This window comes from Nerophis ophidion, linkage group LG06, assembly GCF_033978795.1.
Source record: "Nerophis ophidion isolate RoL-2023_Sa linkage group LG06, RoL_Noph_v1.0, whole genome shotgun sequence".
NCBI classification, from domain to species: domain Eukaryota; kingdom Metazoa; phylum Chordata; class Actinopteri; order Syngnathiformes; family Syngnathidae; genus Nerophis; species Nerophis ophidion.
The window spans coordinates 43,240,717-43,260,014 of record NC_084616.1 but is presented as its reverse complement, the minus strand read 5'-3'; the positions used below and the strand labels follow the sequence as shown (position 1 = coordinate 43,260,014).

Sequence of the window (19,298 nt, the reverse complement as noted above, 5' to 3'; positions counted from 1 at the left end):
ACTTATTTTCTGCACTGTATATATATAACCCCGTTTCCATATGAGTTGGGAAATTGTATTAGATGTAAATTTAAACAGAATATAATGATTTGCAAATAATTTTCAACCCATATTTAGTTGAATATGCTACAAAGACAAAATATTTAATGTTCAAACTGATAAACACTTTTTGTAAATAATCATTAACTTTAGAATTTGATGACAGCAACACGTGACAAAGATAGTGGGGAAAGGTGGCAATAAATATTGATAAAGTTGAGGAATGCTCATCAAACACTTAATTGGAACATCCCACAGGTGTGCAGGCTAATTGGGAACAGGTGGGTGCCATGATTGGGTATGAAAACAGCTTCCCAAAAATGTGCAACCCTTTGTCCACAACTGCTTGAGTAAATAGTCAAACAGTTTAAGAACAACGTTTCTCAAAGTGCAATTGCAAGAAATGTAGCGATTTCAACATCTACGGTCCATAATATCAAAAGGTTCAGAGAATCTGGAGAAACCACTACACGTAAGCGGCATGGCCGGAAACCAACATTGAATGACTGTGACCTTCAATCCCTCAGACGGCACTGTATCAAAAACCGACATCAATCTCTGAAGGTTATCACCACATGGACTCAGGAAGACTTCAGAAAACCACTGTCACTAAATAAAGTTTGTCGCTGCAAGTTAAAGCTGTACTATGCAAAGCAAAAGCCATTTATTAACAACACCCAGAAATGCCGCCGGCTTCTTTGGGCCCGAGGTCATCTAAGATGGACTGATGCAAAGTAAAAAAGTGTTCTGTGGTCTGACGAGTCCACATTTCAAATTGTTTTTGGAAACTATGGACATTTGTGTCCTCGGGAACAAAGAGGAAAAGAACCATCCGGATTGTTATAGGCGCAAAGTTCAAAAGGCAGCATCTGTATGGGGGTGAATTAGTGCACAAGGCATGGGTAACTTACACATCTGCGAAGGCACCATTAATGCTGAAAGGTACATACAAGTTTTGGAGCAACATATATTGCCAATCAACCAACGTTATCATGGACGCCCCTGCTTATTTCAGCAAGACAATGCCACACCACGTGTTACAACAGCGTGGTTCATGGTAAAAGAGTCTGGGTAGTACACTGCCATGCCTGTAGTCCAGTCCTGTCTCCCACTGAAAATGTTGAAGCCTAAAATATGACAAAAGAGACCGAGGACTGTTGAACAACTTAAGCTGTACATCAAGCAAGAATGGGAAAGAATTCCACCTGAAAAGCTTCAAAAATGTGTCTCCTCAGTTCCCAAACGTTTATTGAGTGTTGTTAAAAGAAAAGGTGATGTAACACAGTGGTGAACATGCCCTTTCCCAACTACTTTGGCATGTGTTGCAGCCATGAAATTGTAAGATAATTATTTGCAAAAAACAACAACAAAGTTTTTGAGTTTGAACATCAAATATCTTGTCTTTGTAGTGCATTCAATTGAATATGGGTTGAAAAGGATTTGCAAATCATTGTATTCCGTTAATATTTACATCTAACACAATTTCCCAACTCCTATGGAAACGGGGTGTGTATATATATATATATATATATATATATATATATATATATACACTTTCAACAGCCTCGACAATAACAGGAACCATGGTCTTTGTTACTGTTGCCAAGCAACCAGACACTGTCTCCGAGATCATAGCCACTTCACAAAGATGCTTATTTCTGCCTAGCAACACAGTTGTGGGGATTTCTCTGTTACACACCATGCTGCTGACGTAGTGCTATTTTTAGAAACAGCGTTCCCTTTTTTTGCCATTGTGTGTAGTCCTAATAAAAACGGGGGACGCTGTTAATTTCACAGACATAAAATTTTCTCTCATGCACATCTAATCATAACATGTTCAACTCAAGCACATACACTAATTATATAGCTAAATATAGCATCTGGACACAACATTAAGAACATCTGAGCTATAGTGCAGAACAAATGTGGTTTAAAAGAATGTATTTGTAGTTTGTCATTAGTATATACTGTAGCTGTATTGAATCCTGCTGCGAGCTGTCTATTCCTTTGTCTTCTGTATGCTTTATGCCTTCTCAAATGTACTCCCGCCCCTATTATTTCTGTGTATATAACTCCCCAGCACATTTGATTGGTAGTGCACGGTGAGATGCATTATTGAACAAAGCCCAGGCTATGATTAGAAGAAAATCTCGTAAGTGCGGCTGCAGCACAATCGCGAATAAGGTGAAACTCTAAAAATAGAAAGGTCATCCGTCAAGAGACCCAGTGTATAGACCAGGGGTGTCGCCAGACATATTTCAGTGGGGCACGTGCCCCACTGTGGATCTGCAGTGCCCCAGTAAAAAATTCACCAATAAAAAAAAACGCTTCAGAGTTTTAAGTCTACATAGCATAGCACATACTACTTAGTATGGTAATTGATTGCTACTGTATTCACTCCACGAAACAGTGAGCACATGGCTACTTAATATGGTAATTTATTCACGTGTTGATGAGACTTCGGTTGAGAGAGAGAGGGGGGGGGGGGGGGGGGATTCGAATGACTGCGTGAGGTAGGTGACGTTAGCCAACAACAATTTGTTAATTACAATATTTTGATTTTGATTTGACTCAAACTGTAACTTCTAGATGGATTTAAGAAAGGTATTCGTCCGCAGCAGAGAAGAAGAAGCGAGGTATGAGAGATGTAAGTGAAGTCCTAGCTAGCTAGGCAGCATCATTGTCTTAAGTTGATGCTAAGTTAGCTAACGTTATTCCTTGTATCAAGACAAACATATTCTTTTGCTGTACGAGCTGTCGGGGGAATTTCCAATGAACATGAAACATAATGTTGGTTATTGTCTGCTGGTTCTGCATCAATGATGATTTGGAGTAAGCATGTGTGAGGAGGAGAAAAGAATAGAAGATTAAAATAAAATAAAAAAAATCGGTCTTAGCCTGGGCCCTGTAGTGGGGGTGCAGACTGAGGCCAAGGGGAAAAAAAAAAAAAAAAAAAAAAAAAAACCTCATAGCCATAGTACACATCCCTCTTACATGTGTGTAAGAGGGAAACATCAAACATCAAAGAAGACAGAGGACATTAAAGACATTAAAGCAGCAGATACAACCAGACACTTCTACATACAGCTATGAATAAAAAGTAAAATAAACATATACACTGTGGTGGCCTCTGTGGTGTTCCACGCCATTGTCCGCTGGGGAGGAGGGAGCATGACCAGAGGCAGTTCATTAAAAGCTAAAACTGCTTTTTGTACGCTGTACCATACAGTCTTGCATCATTTTTGCTGTAGCACACAGTCCTGAGCAACGTCAAATTTGGTCGGTACGATCATTTTGCTCCAAAAAAAGATAGTTAAGTTTCTGTTATGATCCGTTTTCATTAAATGTGTTGCTTGTAAGACAGTGCCTCTGTTGGTTGCAGCCAAGTAGTGGACTTCATATTAGACAGTGTTCTTTGATCAACAATGGCTCAATTAAGGATTTATGCCCAGTTTTCTTGTAACATGTTAGTTAGCTTTGCTTCTTCCAATTTCTTGACAGGCATGTTTAATTGTGTAAGTGCAGTTATATTATGTCATTGTGTTGATAATAAACTCAGCATGCACTACGGTTTTCTTTGAAACCCTTTCAAAAACTATAATCAGGACCATAAAGAAGATGCCACAGCTGTGCATCCTCAGGGAGAGATGCTTCATTGATTCTGATGCATTTGTTGGGATTGGACCCAGCCTGCAAACTACTGCTGTCTGGAATGAGATCATTATGTAACCAAAGCAGCATCTCCCACTGCTGTGCTACAAGTGGAACCTTCATGCCTTTCAACTATCCTATATGCAAGCTGCAGCCTTTACATAAGACTGTGAAAAAGAATATTCCTGTAGTAAAATAAAACCATTTCTCTTCACAGATCTAAGAATAGACAGCAGTTAATGCTGCAAGTCGTCTCCAAGACAAGACGGCCCATCACGTTTTCCAAGTACCGCGGGGCACTGTGTTCTCTGACTGTGAGTTATTGCACCTCTGGTTACGTAACACCGTCTGTGATGGGCGCCCTGTTTGATGAGCAGGTGCTAGAGAATCTGAGTCTTAACAATTTGGACGCAGTGTTCGAAAAACACTTTTATTATTACCATCATCCTGCATGCACAAAGGCACTTACTACCATGACTCATTGCATCTTGTACAAAGAGGATCCCTAGAGGCACGTTTTCTGTACCTGTTGTTGGAGAACAGACTGATCGCTCAATCTTTGAAGGCTGTTTCATGATACAACAGTTTTTAATTCAAACACGAGTCCAGCATTCATAGTGTTCAAAGCAGCAAGAGCTGAACGTTGACTGGCTTGGTACTTATGAAAGAACAAACTGTTCAGAGGCTGTGGCAACGGCATTTCTCAGTTGTTTCTTTTAAGTATATATTTTTAATATTTGATATAGAAATATGGTCCAAGTGTGAAGGTATTTGGAATGAATCTTATTCCTTACAACATTGGTCTTCAAAGTCTATCAGGCTAAGGACAACAGATGGGTACCTTTCACATTTGAATTGATATGGTACCAATTTCCGGTATCTGGGAATGGATAACGGTACCAATTGTTGGTACTTTTGTGTGTGTTCAAATGTGTTAATAACGGTTAGGATTTTTTTTTTCAAACAAAATGTATTTAACACTGAGCTCTGCTCTCCAGTTGTTATCTTTTTTTTTACACTTACAGTATGTGTCTCTTTAGCAAGTGCTGTACTGTACTTTATTAATGTATATAGTAAACTTCACATCCAGTTGAATTCCGCGTTAAATGGCAGGAGTGTGCCAGTCTTTTCTTTTGTTGACCCTTACAAAGTGTTTAAACTGTTAGTATTGTATTTATTACACACCAGCTGTTTGATTGCATTTTATTTAAGTTAAATATTTATTGGTTTCTTTTTACATAACTTGGAGGTGCTGATATTGCCATGTAAAATCCATAAAACCATTTTCTACCGCTTTTCCCTTTTAGGGACGCGGGGGGTGCTGTAGCCTATCTCCGCTGCATTCGGACGGAAGATCGCAAATGCTAATCGACAGCATGCATTCGGCAAATTTAATGTAAATTTGCATCAAGATATTGCATTTTAAAAATAGGACCTCACTGTACTTTTGAGCACCTTTCTGCTTGTTGTCATGAAAAATTGCAATATTACCTGGAGCAGGGGTCGGCAACCTTTACCACTCAAAGAGCCATTTTGACCCGTCTCAAGAAAAAAAGAAGATAATGGGAGCCGCAACCATTCTCGCTAAAATCTGCTGATGGTCACCCAGATAACAATAATAAGGGCGTGCTATGAAGCCATTGCCTTTGACGCCTTCTACAACATGTATAAACAGCTTGCCAGCCCAGTTACATGTTGTACGTGGCTTCCGTTGATACAACTGCAAGGCGTATAGTCAACGGCCATACAGGTTACACTGAAGGTTGTGATATAAACAACTTTAACACTCTTACTAAAAAGCGCCACACTGTGAACCCACACCAAACAAGAATGACAAACACAATTACAGGAGAACATCCTCACAGTAACACAACATAAATGCAACATAACAATTACCCAGAATCCCATGCATCCATGACTATTCCAGGCCATGTTATACACCCGTTAACACCAAACCCCCACCCCACCCCTCCGTGCGTCGGTTGAAGTGGGCAGGTTTGGGGGCGCGGGGAGAGGCACCAAAATCCGGAAACCCCCCTAAACAATCGGGGGGTTAGCGATTATGCAGCTGAGCCACATCAGAGTGGCCAAAGAGCCGCATGTGGCTACAACACACAGGAAAGTTGCTTACTTCGCAAGCTTCATCTCTATCTGCTGGCGGATTTCCTGGCGCTCCTGGTCGCTCCTCACAGGGAAGATGTTCCGGTCTTCCAATTCCTGCTTTGTGGGTCTGTTTCGTAGCTTGACGGCCAGTAACTCCTTCCTTAACCTGCGAGGAAGTGTACCTGCAAGAATAAAAAAACATTTTTGCAATAGCACTTTGGAAAAGGCCTGTTTATTCTCTTTCATCACAAACCTATGGAATGATTGGATAGAAACAAGTTATGGTTATGTATTGGGCTCCAGCTATCAATTAGTTTAATGATCGAGTTATCTATCAATTAGTTTAGTGATCGAGTAGTCTATTGATTAGTTTGTTCGCGTAATCAGATATAACACACTCTATGCGTATTTTAGGCAAAAAGGTAGAAATACACATCTTTTTTGCTTCTCATAACGTTTATTTTATTTTAATAAATGCAAATAATCACCATTGAAATAGCACTTTTAATGTGTGCTATAACAAAAAATAAAAACTTCTTCGCTGTTTAACATCAAACTAATCACACACCGCTCTCAGTTGTGCTCTATTGCAGAGGCTGTATGGAAATGATGTCCACATATATACACTTCTAGCAACCATGTGTGGTCAGGATTTTATAATTTTATATTAATTACACTCATTAAATGACAAAGCAAACTAATAGAATATACATCAAAGCTTTTCTCTAATCGTTTAATCATTGCAACTAGTTATGTGGGTCTGGCCTCATTTTTTCGTTTAAAAAATTACTCTATTCTTGTCAGCTTTTTCAAGTGCATCTCGAAAAATAGTTCTAAGTGCCATTAGTATAATGACATGTTCTATAAAGTCCTCCCTGCAGGTACAAAGTACACAGTGGTTTAGGAGGTAGAGCGAATTGTCCAAAAATTGGTGGTTTGTGGTTCCCTTTATCCCAGTCACTGCTGTTGTACCCTTGGGCAAGACGCTTCTCGCACCATGTCTGCTGTGCCACTCACACTGTTGAATGTGAATGAATGTTTGGTGATGGTAATGGTGCTAAATTGGCAGCCTAGCCCAAGGCAGCTCTTGCTATATAATGTAGCTAACCACCGTGATAATTGGAGTGAATAAATATTAAGTTCTGTGAAGCGCTTTGAGTCTGTAAAAAGGGTTCTATATAAATTCAATCCATTATTATTATCACTGTACATCTTAAAGTATTGGGAATTTGTTCAGCACAGTCATCTGGAAAGGAAAAAAAAAATTACGTACTCTACAACAATTACTTATTTATTTTATAGACTGTCCCTCGACACTAAGAGCCTTATGAAAGTAAAGGCGAAACTCACAACAGGTTTTACTACTTCAGCTCCCCTGAAGGCTGAAACATACTCGAGTGCAACATCCACTTTTTTGTGCTTCACTTCCGTGTCGTCAGTGTAGGGCGCCATGACAGGAAATTGTGAAAATTGCACAAGGTTTGTGGGAAAGGTTTCATGAAAATTTCACAGGAAACTACTACGCGGCAGTGCTCGTAACACTGAAGGCTCTGATGACTACGGACATTTCGCTCAGAGTAGTATTCTGGAGTGTGTGAAAGTGATTTAGTTGTTCTCAAACTCTGTTTCCTCTACAGAAGTTGTAAATAAGTTTTAAAAGCACCACAAAGTATTCCTTTCAGTATATCCTCAGTTGTGGGACTGTTTTGGTTGTCTCTTCAACATTGTGTGGAATTCCAGAACAGTACCTCTGGATTGGCGGCTTGGGGTGGTAAACCCCCATTTAAGTAAAGGTAACTGGAGGGTGCGTCCCAACCACAGAGGGATCTTCTTGAGTAAAGGCAAGGCTGGAATGCGAGATTAACCGGCAAATCGGCGAAGGGTCTGCAATAATGTGGCCCATGTACCTGACAGCCCTGTTCAAGAGAGCTGAGTTCTCAATTTACCGGTCAACCTACGTTCCTACCCTCACCAATGGTCACAGCTTTTGGGTAGTGTCTAAAAGCGAAAGATTGCTGTTACAAGACGCCAAATCTAGTTTTATCTCTAGGAGTAGTTGGTCTCATCATTAAAAATATGGTGAGGAGCTCTGTCATCCGGAAGGAGCTACAGAGAAGCCTTTTGAAGTGGCTCAGGCATGTTATCCGGATACTTCCTGGACGCCTCCCTGGTGAGATGTTACAGGCATGCCCAGCCAGCAACATGGGCCCCTGGGTATACCTAGTTCATGATGGAGGGATTATATCTTGCTTTTTGGGAACCCTTCCCTGTCCCGTGGGAAAATGCTTTGGCCTCCCTATTGAGACAACTTCTGTCCTCTACCCAGACCCAGATAAGCGGGAGAAAATGGATGGATGGTTTATTTATGTGTCTAATAGTGTTTTACTTGGAATGAGGTGCATGACCCACCAGAGATGACAGAGTCGTTCCATCCATCCAGGTCGTTGGGAAGGCCCGAAGTGTTAGAGAAGCACTGGTCCAGCCGCACGTTCTCCTTGTTCTCTTCAGCCTCTTTCTTGGGCCAGTCGGACCCACCTAAGCAAAATCCCACCAGAGAGGACGTGTGTTGGTTGTCTGAGCTGGAGGATCTTGAGAGGCGGCCATTAGAGCACCAAAGCCGCGGGGGTGAGCCCTGCTCACACCCTTCATGCACACTGCAAGTACACAAACACACAGATACATAATTATTTTATTGCTAACTGCAATGATAACATTTAATTTACTATAATGAATCAACAATACAATAAATAACTATACTATTAATCTTTTGAAATTAACAAACCTGTAAATATGCACTTTATTTAAGTACATTCCTACATGTTGATGTATTTTGAACAAGTATTGTAAAACTACCCCCACCTGTGCCTGTGTTGAGTCTGATCCATTTTTTCAACAGAGAGAATGCATACTCACCTTTCCTGCCTGTTCTTGGTGGCGAATGCTCTCTGCAGTTCCTCCATAATACAGCTAGGGGGCATAAGCGGGTGCATCATATTGCCGAGGTGTGGTGACCCTGAGGAGTTGGCCAGGGGCCCCCTAATGGTCTGAGTGATGGGTGCCAGGTTCTCTGAGGCCCTGGGTGAAGGCTCCTTGGGGTGGTAGGAATTGGTATGGTGAACAGGGAGAGACACGGGGCCTGAATCTAAAAAACAATCACAGAATTTGTTTTTCACCTTCACTGTCAACATCTTTTCAGGCAACTTGTGTGTGTGAGTGGCACAAAAAAAAGCTCTAACTCACTTGTGGATAAGTTTTTTGTGTAAATCTCTAGATACTGAATGACCTGTTTTTTTCAGACTTTTTTTCAAAGGAAGGTCTTGTATTCTCGTCAAAACTTATCATATGAAACAGAAAAGGGCCTTCCGTATTCTGTTCCCAGAAAGTTGTAAGCATCGGAATTGTCACTAATATATTTCAATGTTGTGGTCGGCATGTTGGCTACACAGTCAGGAGTCTGAAGGTTTGAAGTTCCGTGTGGAGTTGGCTTGGCGTGTTCTCTGCAGGCACACTGGCTTCCTTACACATTACAAAAACATGCATGGTCAATTATTTAGGACTCTAAATTGGGATGTGAAGTGTTAATGTTGTCTGTCTATCTGTGCTGGCCCTGTGATGAGGTGGCGACTTGTCCAGGGTGTACCCCGCCTTCCACCCGAATGCAGCTGAGACAGGCTCCAGCACCTTCCGCTACCCCGAAAGGGACAAGCGGTAGAAAATGGATGGATGGATGGAAATTGTCCATAGGTACACCCCGCCTTCCACCCAAAAGACAGTTTATGGGTACAAGCAAAATGGAAATTAGATCAATGTATATTCCAACTCACCATCTCCTGTAGTCAGCGTTGGCAAAGGTTTCGGAGGTACTTGTGGCGGGGACATTCCTGCAGGAATCTCCTCTTCTGGTCTTTCTTCTGTCTGCTCTCCAACGTCATGAAGCCTGTCTGGTAACTCCCCACCTGAGGGCCCCTCCTGGTCTCCATCCTCATCTTGTAATGATACGTTTACATTTTCCTCCAGACGTTCAGAGTCCTGGAGGGCAGCAGCTACGATAGATAATGAGGATAATGGAAGAAGGGCAGCAAGAGTTACAGCATGCACATGCTTTATATGTGGTATATATATGTGTGTGTGTACATATATATATATATATATATATATACAAACCCCATTTCCATATGAGTTGGGAAATTGTGTTAGATGTAAATATAAACGGAATACAATGATTTGAAAATAATTTTCAACCCATATTCAGTTGAATATGCTACAAAGACAACATATTTGATGTTCAAACTGATAAACTTGTTTTTTTGTGCAAATAATCATTATCTTTAAAACTTGATGCCAGCAACACGTGACAAAGAAGTTAGGAAAGGTGGCAATAAATACTGATAAAGGTGAGGAATGCTCATCAAACACTTATATGGAACATCCTACAGGTGTGCAGGCTAATTGGGAACAGTTGGGTGCCATGATTGGGTATAAAAGCAGCTTCCATGAAATGCTAAGTAATTCACAAACAAGGATGGGGTGAGGGTCACCACTTTGTAAGCAAATTGTCGAACAGTTTTAGAACAACATTTCTCAACGAGCTATTGTAAGGAATTTGGGGACATTTACCATCTACGGTCCGTAAAATCATCAAAAACTTCAGAGAATCTGGAGAAATCACTGCACGTAAGCGATGATATTACGGACTTTTGATCCCTCAGGTGGTACTGCATCAAAAACCGACATCAGTGTGTACAGGATATCACCACATGGGCTCAGGAACACTTCATAAAACCACTGACAGTAACTACAGTTGGTCGCTATGTCTGTAAGTGCAAGTTAAAACTCTACTATGCAAAGCCAAACCCATTTATCAACAATATCCTGAAACCCCGCCGGCTTTGCTGGGCCCGAGCTCACCTAAGATGGATTGATGCAAAATGGAAAAGTGTTCTGTGGTCTGACGAGTGCACATTTCAAATTATATTTGGAAGCAGAGGACATGGTGTCCTCCATCCATCCATCCATCTTCTTCCGCTTATCCGAAGTCGGGTCGCGGGGGCAACAGCCTAAGCAGGGAAACCCAGACTTCCCTTTCCCCAGCCACTTCGTCTAGCTCTTCCCGGGGGATCCCGAGGCGTTCCCAGGCCAGCCGAGAGTCTTCCCAACGTGTCCTGGGTCTTCCCCGTGGATGTCCTCCAGAGCAAGGAGGAAAATATAACAAACAGCCTATAACAATCCGAATGGTTATTTTCCTCCGTGTCCTCCAGAGCAAGGAGGAAAATAACCATTCGGATTGTTATAGGCGCAAAGTTCAAAAGCCAGCATCTGTGATGGTATGGGGGTGCATTGGTGCCCAAGGCACAATTAATGCTGAAAGGTCCATACAGGTTTTGGAGCAACATATGTTGTCATCCAAGCAACGTTATCATGGACGCCCCTGCTTATTTCAGCAAGACAAGTCTTAAAACAGCGTTGCTTCGTAGGAAAAGAGTGTGGGTACTTTCCTGGCCCGCCTGCAGTCCAGACCTGTCTCCCATCGAAAATGTGTGGCGCATTATGAAGCGTAAAATACGACAGCGGAGAACGACTGAAGCTCTACATAAAACAAGAATGGGAAGGAATCCCACTTTCAAAGCTTCAACAATTAGTTTCCTCAGTTCCCAAACGTTTATTGAGTGTTGTTAAAAGAAAAGGTGATGTAACACAGAGGTGAACATGCCCTTTCCCAACTACTTTGGCACGTGTTGCAGCCTCGAAATTCTAAGTTAATTATTATTTATAAAAAAAAAAAAGTTTATGAGTTTGAACATCAAATATCCTGTCTTTGTATTGCATTCAATTGAATATGGGTTAAAAAGGACTTGCAAATCAATGTATTCCGTTTATATTTACATCTAACACAATTTCCCAACTCGTATGGAAACGGGGTTGGTATATACAGTATATATATATATATATATATATATATATATATATATATATATATATATATATATATATATTCACACACACAGATGTACATATAAACGGGTGTTGTTGATAAATGGGTTTTGCTTTGCATAATAGAGTTTTAACTTGCATTTACAGATGTAGCGACCAACTGTAGTTACTGACAGTGGTTTTATGAAGTGTCCCTGAGTCCATGTGATGATATCCTTTACACACTGATGTCGGTTTCTGATGCAGTACTGCTTGAGGGACCAAAGGTCCGTAATATCGTCCCTTATGTGCAGTGATTTCTCCAGATTCTCTGAACCTTTTGATGATTTTACGGACTGTACATGATAAAATCCCTAAATTCCTTGCAATAGCTCGATGCTTACAAAGTGGTGACCCTCGCCCCATCCTTGTTTGTGACTTACTTAGCATTTCATGGAAGCTGCTTTTATACCCAATCATGGCACCCACCTGTTCCGAATTAGCCTGTAGGATGTTCCAAATAAGTGTTTGATGAGTATTCCTCAACTCTATCAGTATTTATTGCCACCTTTCCCAACTTCTTTGTCATGTCTTGCTGGCATCAAATTCTAAAGTTAATGATTATTTACCCAAAACATTTTTTTTATCAGTGTGAACATTGATTATGTTGTCTTTGTAGCATATTCAACTGAATATGGGTTGAAAATGATTTGCAAATCATTGTATTCCGTTTATATTTACATCTAACACAATTTCCCAACTCATATGGAAAGGGGATTGTGTGTGTGTGTATATATATATATATATATATATGTATATATATATATATATATATATATATATATATATATATATATATATATATATGTATGTATGTATGTATGTATGTATGTATGTATGTATGTATGTATGTATATATATATATATATATATATATATATATATATATATATATAGTGTGCTTTGTTCACAAGCCACCTCTTTGCTCTACATGAACTACAGGTTACTGCAGACAGCTGTATGTTGCTGCCCTCTCCTGGCAAGTATAATTCAACATTTAAAAAAGAACGTTGTTTTCTTTTACCTAGTTGTTGTTATGCAATACAGACATACCTTGCAACAATGCACTTTAAAGTTTACTTTCACTTTTACTATAGCTAATTAATTGGGTAGGGGCATATTTTTTTTATTGTTTTCCTTTTTCTTGCCTAAATTAAGCATTTTCAAGCATAAATAAGCCTCAATACTACAGTAATATTGGCCATGAGATGTTAAGGTCTGAATTGGGTTGTTGTAGGTCTGGAACCTAGGATGCAGAGGGAGCAGGCAAACGTAAGGTAAAAAACATTTTATTTGGGAAAACAATAAATAAATAAAAAAAATAGTGCAGCAAGTAAATGCACAAACGTTAACCAGGATCAAGAAGCATTTGGGAAGCTATGCAAAAGTATCCACCTGATTGACTATCAGGGACAGCTGTGTTGTCTAATTGCCAATCAGTAAACCAGTGAGAAAAGCAACAACTGGACCAGAGGGGAGGTGGTGACAAACGGGAAGTGGAAGAAAAAATAAGAAGGCGAGACGGAAAATTATGCAAAATACAAGAAACTAATAAAGTCAGAACTGTCATGTGTGGTCATGACCAATACGAAACAAACAAAACAATGTGTGCCTTTCAGTATCGTGGTCCCTGATTGGCTCAGCATCCAACCCCACTTTTACAATCGTAAAGGTGACTAACTTGTGGTATTTTACGTTTAGAGAGCTCTCATAATCTTCAAAGCTATTTAGAATGTCTTTTATGCTGTAGCTATGAACATATTTGAATATTATATTACAAATAATTCCTACTTTACCGAAATTAATTTACAGCGTTCAGGCCCAGAACCGATTAACAGCGATGAATAAGGGTGTACCATCTAACAATACCAGCCTTCAAGTCATCTTTTATGTATTTCTTTAGCTCAGTTTCCGCAACATAACATACTCTTGTATTGATTAATGTAACATTGTAAATTGATTTTTCCTTATCTGATGATCTAACAAGTCTATGTGTGTTAATTTGAATTAGAACTCCTTGATAACATTTTATTTTGTTTGTGCTGTATTATTGTGTACCTTTGAGTCCATGTTTAAAGTAAACAAACATGCAAAACCAATTATCGGTTCTATTGAGGAATGTTCTTATACCTGGAGTGGGATGTTCCTCTTCTGGACCAAGGTACTCCACACTGCTGACTGTGAGGTTGGAGTTTAGGGATCCTCCAAAGCCGCCAAGCAGGAGTGTTCCATCTGAGCAGCAACCCTGGCTGGGAGAGTTTGGGTCATGGTACAAAAGGCCGCTGGATAATGCTACATCTGTTGATGGAAGATACATGGATATAGTGATGGATAAAAGCAAGTGTTATACAAAACAATAAATAAAAATAACACATGTACTGTATTAAAAATGTAATTTTAATCTAGTCTACCCCTCTCTCTCTTTAAACAGTTACAATAAACCCGGGAGATAATCAATTCACTCCCAGTGAGTATTGCATCTTTGATCATTGAGTAACTCTGCTTTATTGTTTTTTTTTTACCTGTGGAGCTCTGTTTAAGTTTATCATTTTTCTTTTTCCTCCATTTCCACGGCTTGAAGAGGCGGCCCAACGTGGCCAGCTTGCTGTTGCGCCTAATGGTGGGAGTGTGGACCCCAGTTACCAAGCAGCCAGCTCTTAGCACTCTCTGCTGGTCCAGTCCATCTACTACAGGGACAGACAAGATGGGAGAGAAGAACATGTGTGTGGAAAGAGTGGGTGAATGTCATAGAAAAAACGTTTTGCTTTGTTTCCCCCCCTAAAATATTTAGATTTTAAGACTGGTGGTGAAAAGGAGGTTGTCTATAACTGGAACAATATTAGTACACGTACCTTACGTAGACTTTAATGAAATATAAAATTTAACAAAAATATACAAATATGCTTAATAATCATATATGAAATAAAAACCAAACACATTTAAGATATAACATACTGATGCACAGAGTATTCTGTATATTAGAGCTGTAAAAATAAGTTAACACCTTAAAAAAATTATCACAGTTATCATATATATATATATATATATATATATGTATATATATATATATATATATATATATATATATATATATATATATGTATATGCAGATTAAGCACAATTTATTTTCACTGTATATGTTTGTTTCCTTCAATCAAGCGGCTGCACTGACTGATGCTACCTGAATATGTTGCTAACTGACATGAGGCCACTATCAATGGTGGAGGATAAAGGTTTTAGACGAATGATTCACGTCCTCAACCCCGGTTACACTCTTCCCTCGAGGAACCATTTTACCAAAGTGATGGAGAGGAAGTACGAGCGGACATTCCATGCTGTGCAGACTGACATAAAAGCCACCCAGAGCAAACTTACTCTCACTACTGATGTGTGGACAAGTGTTGCCTACTTTGGCAATACATGGCACTACATTGGAGACAAATGGAACATGAAGTCAATCTGCCTCACGACCATGCCACTAGAGGAAAGACTTTCAGCATCCAACATTGCAGAATGGTTGGAATAGGTAATAGCCAGGTTTGAAATTCCCCTAAGCAAAATGATTGCTATTGTGCAGGACAATGGTGCACTTTATAAAAAAAAAAAAAGTATTGGAAAGGATAGAAATGTAGTTTGTCTCTTTTATCCGATTAGTAATCGATTAATCGAAGTAATAATCGACAGATTAATCGATTATCAATTTAATCGTTAGTTGCAGCCTTAATATATATATATATATATATATATATATATGTATGTATGTATATATATATATATATATATATATATATATATATATATATGTATGTATGCGTGCATGTTTTGGAGCCCCTGCTTCAAAAGAAAATAATGTTTGCCTTGGTGCCCATCGAACTTGCCTTGGTGTCCTAAAATATGAGCCTGCATTAATCATGTATGAACGCAGATTAGTCACAGTATATTTTGACCATACATGGTCCTGTACCTTAACCGTGGAAGGTTACTGAAATCCGGGATGGGTTGTTTTACTGTCAATGATCAATCTAGTCAATAATACGTCAGTGCAAAGATGAGTGAAAGGACTACGACTGTTGTGCTGGCTGACACATTTGGCTTTAAAATACACCCTGACTGGACTTTCGATAAAACTCTTACTAAGGTTTGTGCAAATAAATGGCATTCATTTGAGTAAAACATTTAAAATATATTCCTTTGTGAGACTTCTTTTGCGTCTTGGCACTAAATGGCATTAAAACCAAAAAATATGAATCAGGTTTGTAATTTAAAACATTTCTAACTGAAAAATACTATGACAGTCAAAAAAACTCTCCCAACATACAATGGGATGAATAAAAAAATAATGCATTCAAAATATGTACAAGCCAATACAATGTAGATGATTGCTATTTATTTCTAATGTTTCCTTTAACCTTGCATTGTTGTATTTTGCTGCAATCCCTTTAGTGTGATAAAAATTTTTCTGTCACATCCAACACAACTTGGAACTGAATGAAGGAAGAGTGTGTGACGCATAGCAGAGCAAGCATGCATGGTAATACAGAACCATGTGTGCAACAAGTAAATGTAAAATATAAGGTAAAATATTTCCACATATATGTATATATACAAACCCCGTTTCCATATGAGTTGGGAAATTGTGTTTGGGGACGGCGTGGCGCGGTGGTAGAGTGGCCGTGTGCAACCCAAGGGTCCCTGGTTCAATCCCCACCTAGTACCAACCTCGTCACGTCCGTTGTGTCCTGAGCAAGACATTTCACACTTGCTCCTGATGGGTGCTGTTTAGCGCCTTGCATGGCAGCTCCCTCCATCAGGGTGTGAATCGGTAAATGTGGAAGTAGTGTCGAAGCGCTTTGAGTACCTTGAAGGTAGAAAAGCGCTATACAAGTACAACCCATTTATAATTTATGTAAATATAAACGTAACACAATGATTTGCAAATCATTTTCAACCCATACTCCGTTGAATATTCTACAAAGACAACATATTTGTTGTTCAAACTGATAAACTTTTTTTTTTTTTTTTGCAAATAATAATTAACTTTAGAATTTAATGCCAGCAACTTGTGACAAAGAAGTTGGGAAAGGTGGCAATGAATACTGATAAAATTTAAGAATGCTCATCAAACACTTACATGGAACATCCCACAGGTGTGCAGGCTAATTGGGAACAGTTGGGTGCCATGATTGGTTATAAAAACAGCTTCCATGAAATGCTAAGTAATTCACAAAGAAGGATGGGGCGAGGGTCACCAATTTGTAAGCAAATTGTCAAACAGTTTTAGAACAACATTTCTCAACAAGCTATTGCAAGGAATTTTGGGATTTTACCATATACGGTCCGTAAAATCATCAAAAGGTTCAGAGAATCTGGAGAAATCACTGCACGTAAGAGATGATATTACGGACCTACGGGCAGTACTGCATCAAAAACCGACATCCGTGTGTAAAGGATATCACCACATGGTCTCAGGAACACTTCATAAAACCACAGTCGGTAACTAAAGTTGGTCGCTACATTTGTAAGTGCAAGTTAAAACTCTACTATGCAAAGCCAAACCCATTTATCAACAACACCCTGAAACGCCGCTGGCTTGGCTGGGCCCGAGCTCATCTGAAATGGACTGATGCAAAGTGAAAAAGTGTTCTGTGGTTTGACGAGTCCACATTTCAAATTTAATTTGCAAAAAAAGAGGACGTGGTGTCCTCCAGAATAAAGAGGAAAATAACCATTCGGATTGTTATAGGCGCAAAGTTCAAAAGCCAGCATCTATGATGGTATGGGGGTGTATTATTGCCCAAGGCATGGGTAACTTACACATCTGTGAAGGCACCATTAATGCTGAAAGGTCCATACAGGTTTTGGAGCAACATATGTTGTCATCCAAGCAACGTGATCATGGACGCCCCTGCTCATTTCAGCAAGACAATGCCAAGCCACGTGTTACAACAGCGTTGCTTCGTAGGAAAAGAGTGAGGGTACTTTCCTGGCCCGCCTGCAGTCCAGACCTGTCCCCCATCAAAAATGTGTGGCACATTATGAAGCGTAAAATACGACAGCGGAGAGCCCGGACTGTTTAACGACTAAAGTTCTACATAAAACAAGAATGGGAAAGAGTTCCACGTTCAAAGCTTCAACAATTAGTTTACTCAGTTACCAAACGTTTATTGAGTGTTGTTAAAAGAAAAGGTGATGTAACACAGTGGTGAACATGCCCTTTCCCAACTACTTTGGCACGTGTTGCAGCCATGAAATTCTAAGTTGATTATTATTTGAAAAAAAAAAATAAAGCTTATGAGTTTGAACATCAAATATCTTGTCTTTGTAGTGCATTCAATTGAATATGGGTTGAAAAGGATTTGCAAATCATTGTATTCCGTTTATATTTACATCTAACACAATCTCCCAACTCGTATGGAAACGGGGTTTGTACTATATATACCATAATATAATATAATAATATAATGCAGAAAAAAATCATACTGGAAGTAATAACTGCCATCTGGAGGCTGATATCATTGTTCAAATATTCAACTAAGAAGGGAGGATTTGTGATGGGGGTGGGGTGGTGAGAGGAAGGGGTGTGGAGTACAGTGGTGGAGGATGGGTGGGTGTGGAGGTTACAGCTGGTTCCTTGTCAAGCCATTTTTGGCATCTTCACATTGCTGGCACTTCGGCAGGAAGGTGTGGGGTGATTGTCAGGTCAGAGGAGAGAAAGTGGGAGCAGGACGACAAAGAAGAAGAGAGGTGAGTTTGACAGGTGACCTACAAAGGGTCAAAGGGCATTAGCAGAGTGTCACTCAGTCATCATCAATACACCCCAGGATGCAGTGTGGCGCCGCAAGCTGAATCCAGGTCAAGCTTGAAGGAAAATGAACCCAGACGCGCAAGAGCAAAAAAAAAACTAATAGATAAGGAGGAGCAGGAGGGTAGGTGGGGGAGAGGGGCTTTACTGTATGTGTGTGTGTGTGCATGTGTGTTGAAAAAGGAGAGGAGGTGGGGTCAGTCCCACAGCTGTTGCCATGGCGACCACATCCAGATGCTGCCACAGCAGTAGGCGCTGGCGGGATTGAACGAGTCAGCTTAGAAAGAGGGGAGGGGAGCCCCCATCTCACACAGAGATAGATAGGCACATCTTTAGTTAGCAGCCGTGCACCCTGTGCATTGTGGGAAAAGGGAGGTGGGTGGGGTAGAGAAGCCACATGGAGGACGGGATGCATGCTCCCTTTGAAGAGGGGACGCAGGTGGGAGGGAGGTAGGGATGGATGAGGGGTTCTGCAAAGAAGGGGGTTCCAGTAGGAAGAAGCGAAAAGAGGAAGTGAGAGAGGGTGGAGGCTGTTGCTATACGGAAGAGCTTGCCGGAGAATGTGGGCTCATCCAATCACGGCACAGCTCTTCATAATGCATAACAAGTCCTTCTTTCATAGATACCGGGCCGGGGGTGGTGAGGGGTGCTTGTTGACAGAAAATGACAGGAGAACACTAGAATTATAGGAAATAACATGCACATGATCAGTTCTTTTTCTTCCCATTCTTTA

General features: G+C 40.1%; 1 protein-coding gene across 2 annotated transcripts in view; it reads right to left on the bottom strand.

Annotated features, from left to right (window-relative positions):
• Positions 1-19,298, bottom strand: part of phactr3a (phosphatase and actin regulator 3a) — a 91,815-nt gene that overhangs the window by 8,366 nt on the left and 64,151 nt on the right. The window contains exons 2-7 of one of the 2 annotated variants that reach the window (XM_061903841.1): positions 14,286-14,450; positions 13,894-14,061; positions 9,618-9,836; positions 8,707-8,935; positions 8,203-8,447; positions 5,822-5,975 (exon numbers count right to left, since the gene is read on the bottom strand). In XM_061903841.1, coding sequence (XP_061759825.1) covers positions 5,822-5,975; positions 8,203-8,447; positions 8,707-8,935; positions 9,618-9,836; positions 13,894-14,061; positions 14,286-14,450 — 1,180 coding nt within the window. Of the gene's footprint in view, positions 1-5,821; positions 5,976-8,202; positions 8,448-8,706; positions 8,936-9,617; positions 9,841-13,893; positions 14,062-14,285; positions 14,451-19,298 lie in introns of both variants that reach the window. The other variant, XM_061903840.1, reaches the window with a different exon arrangement.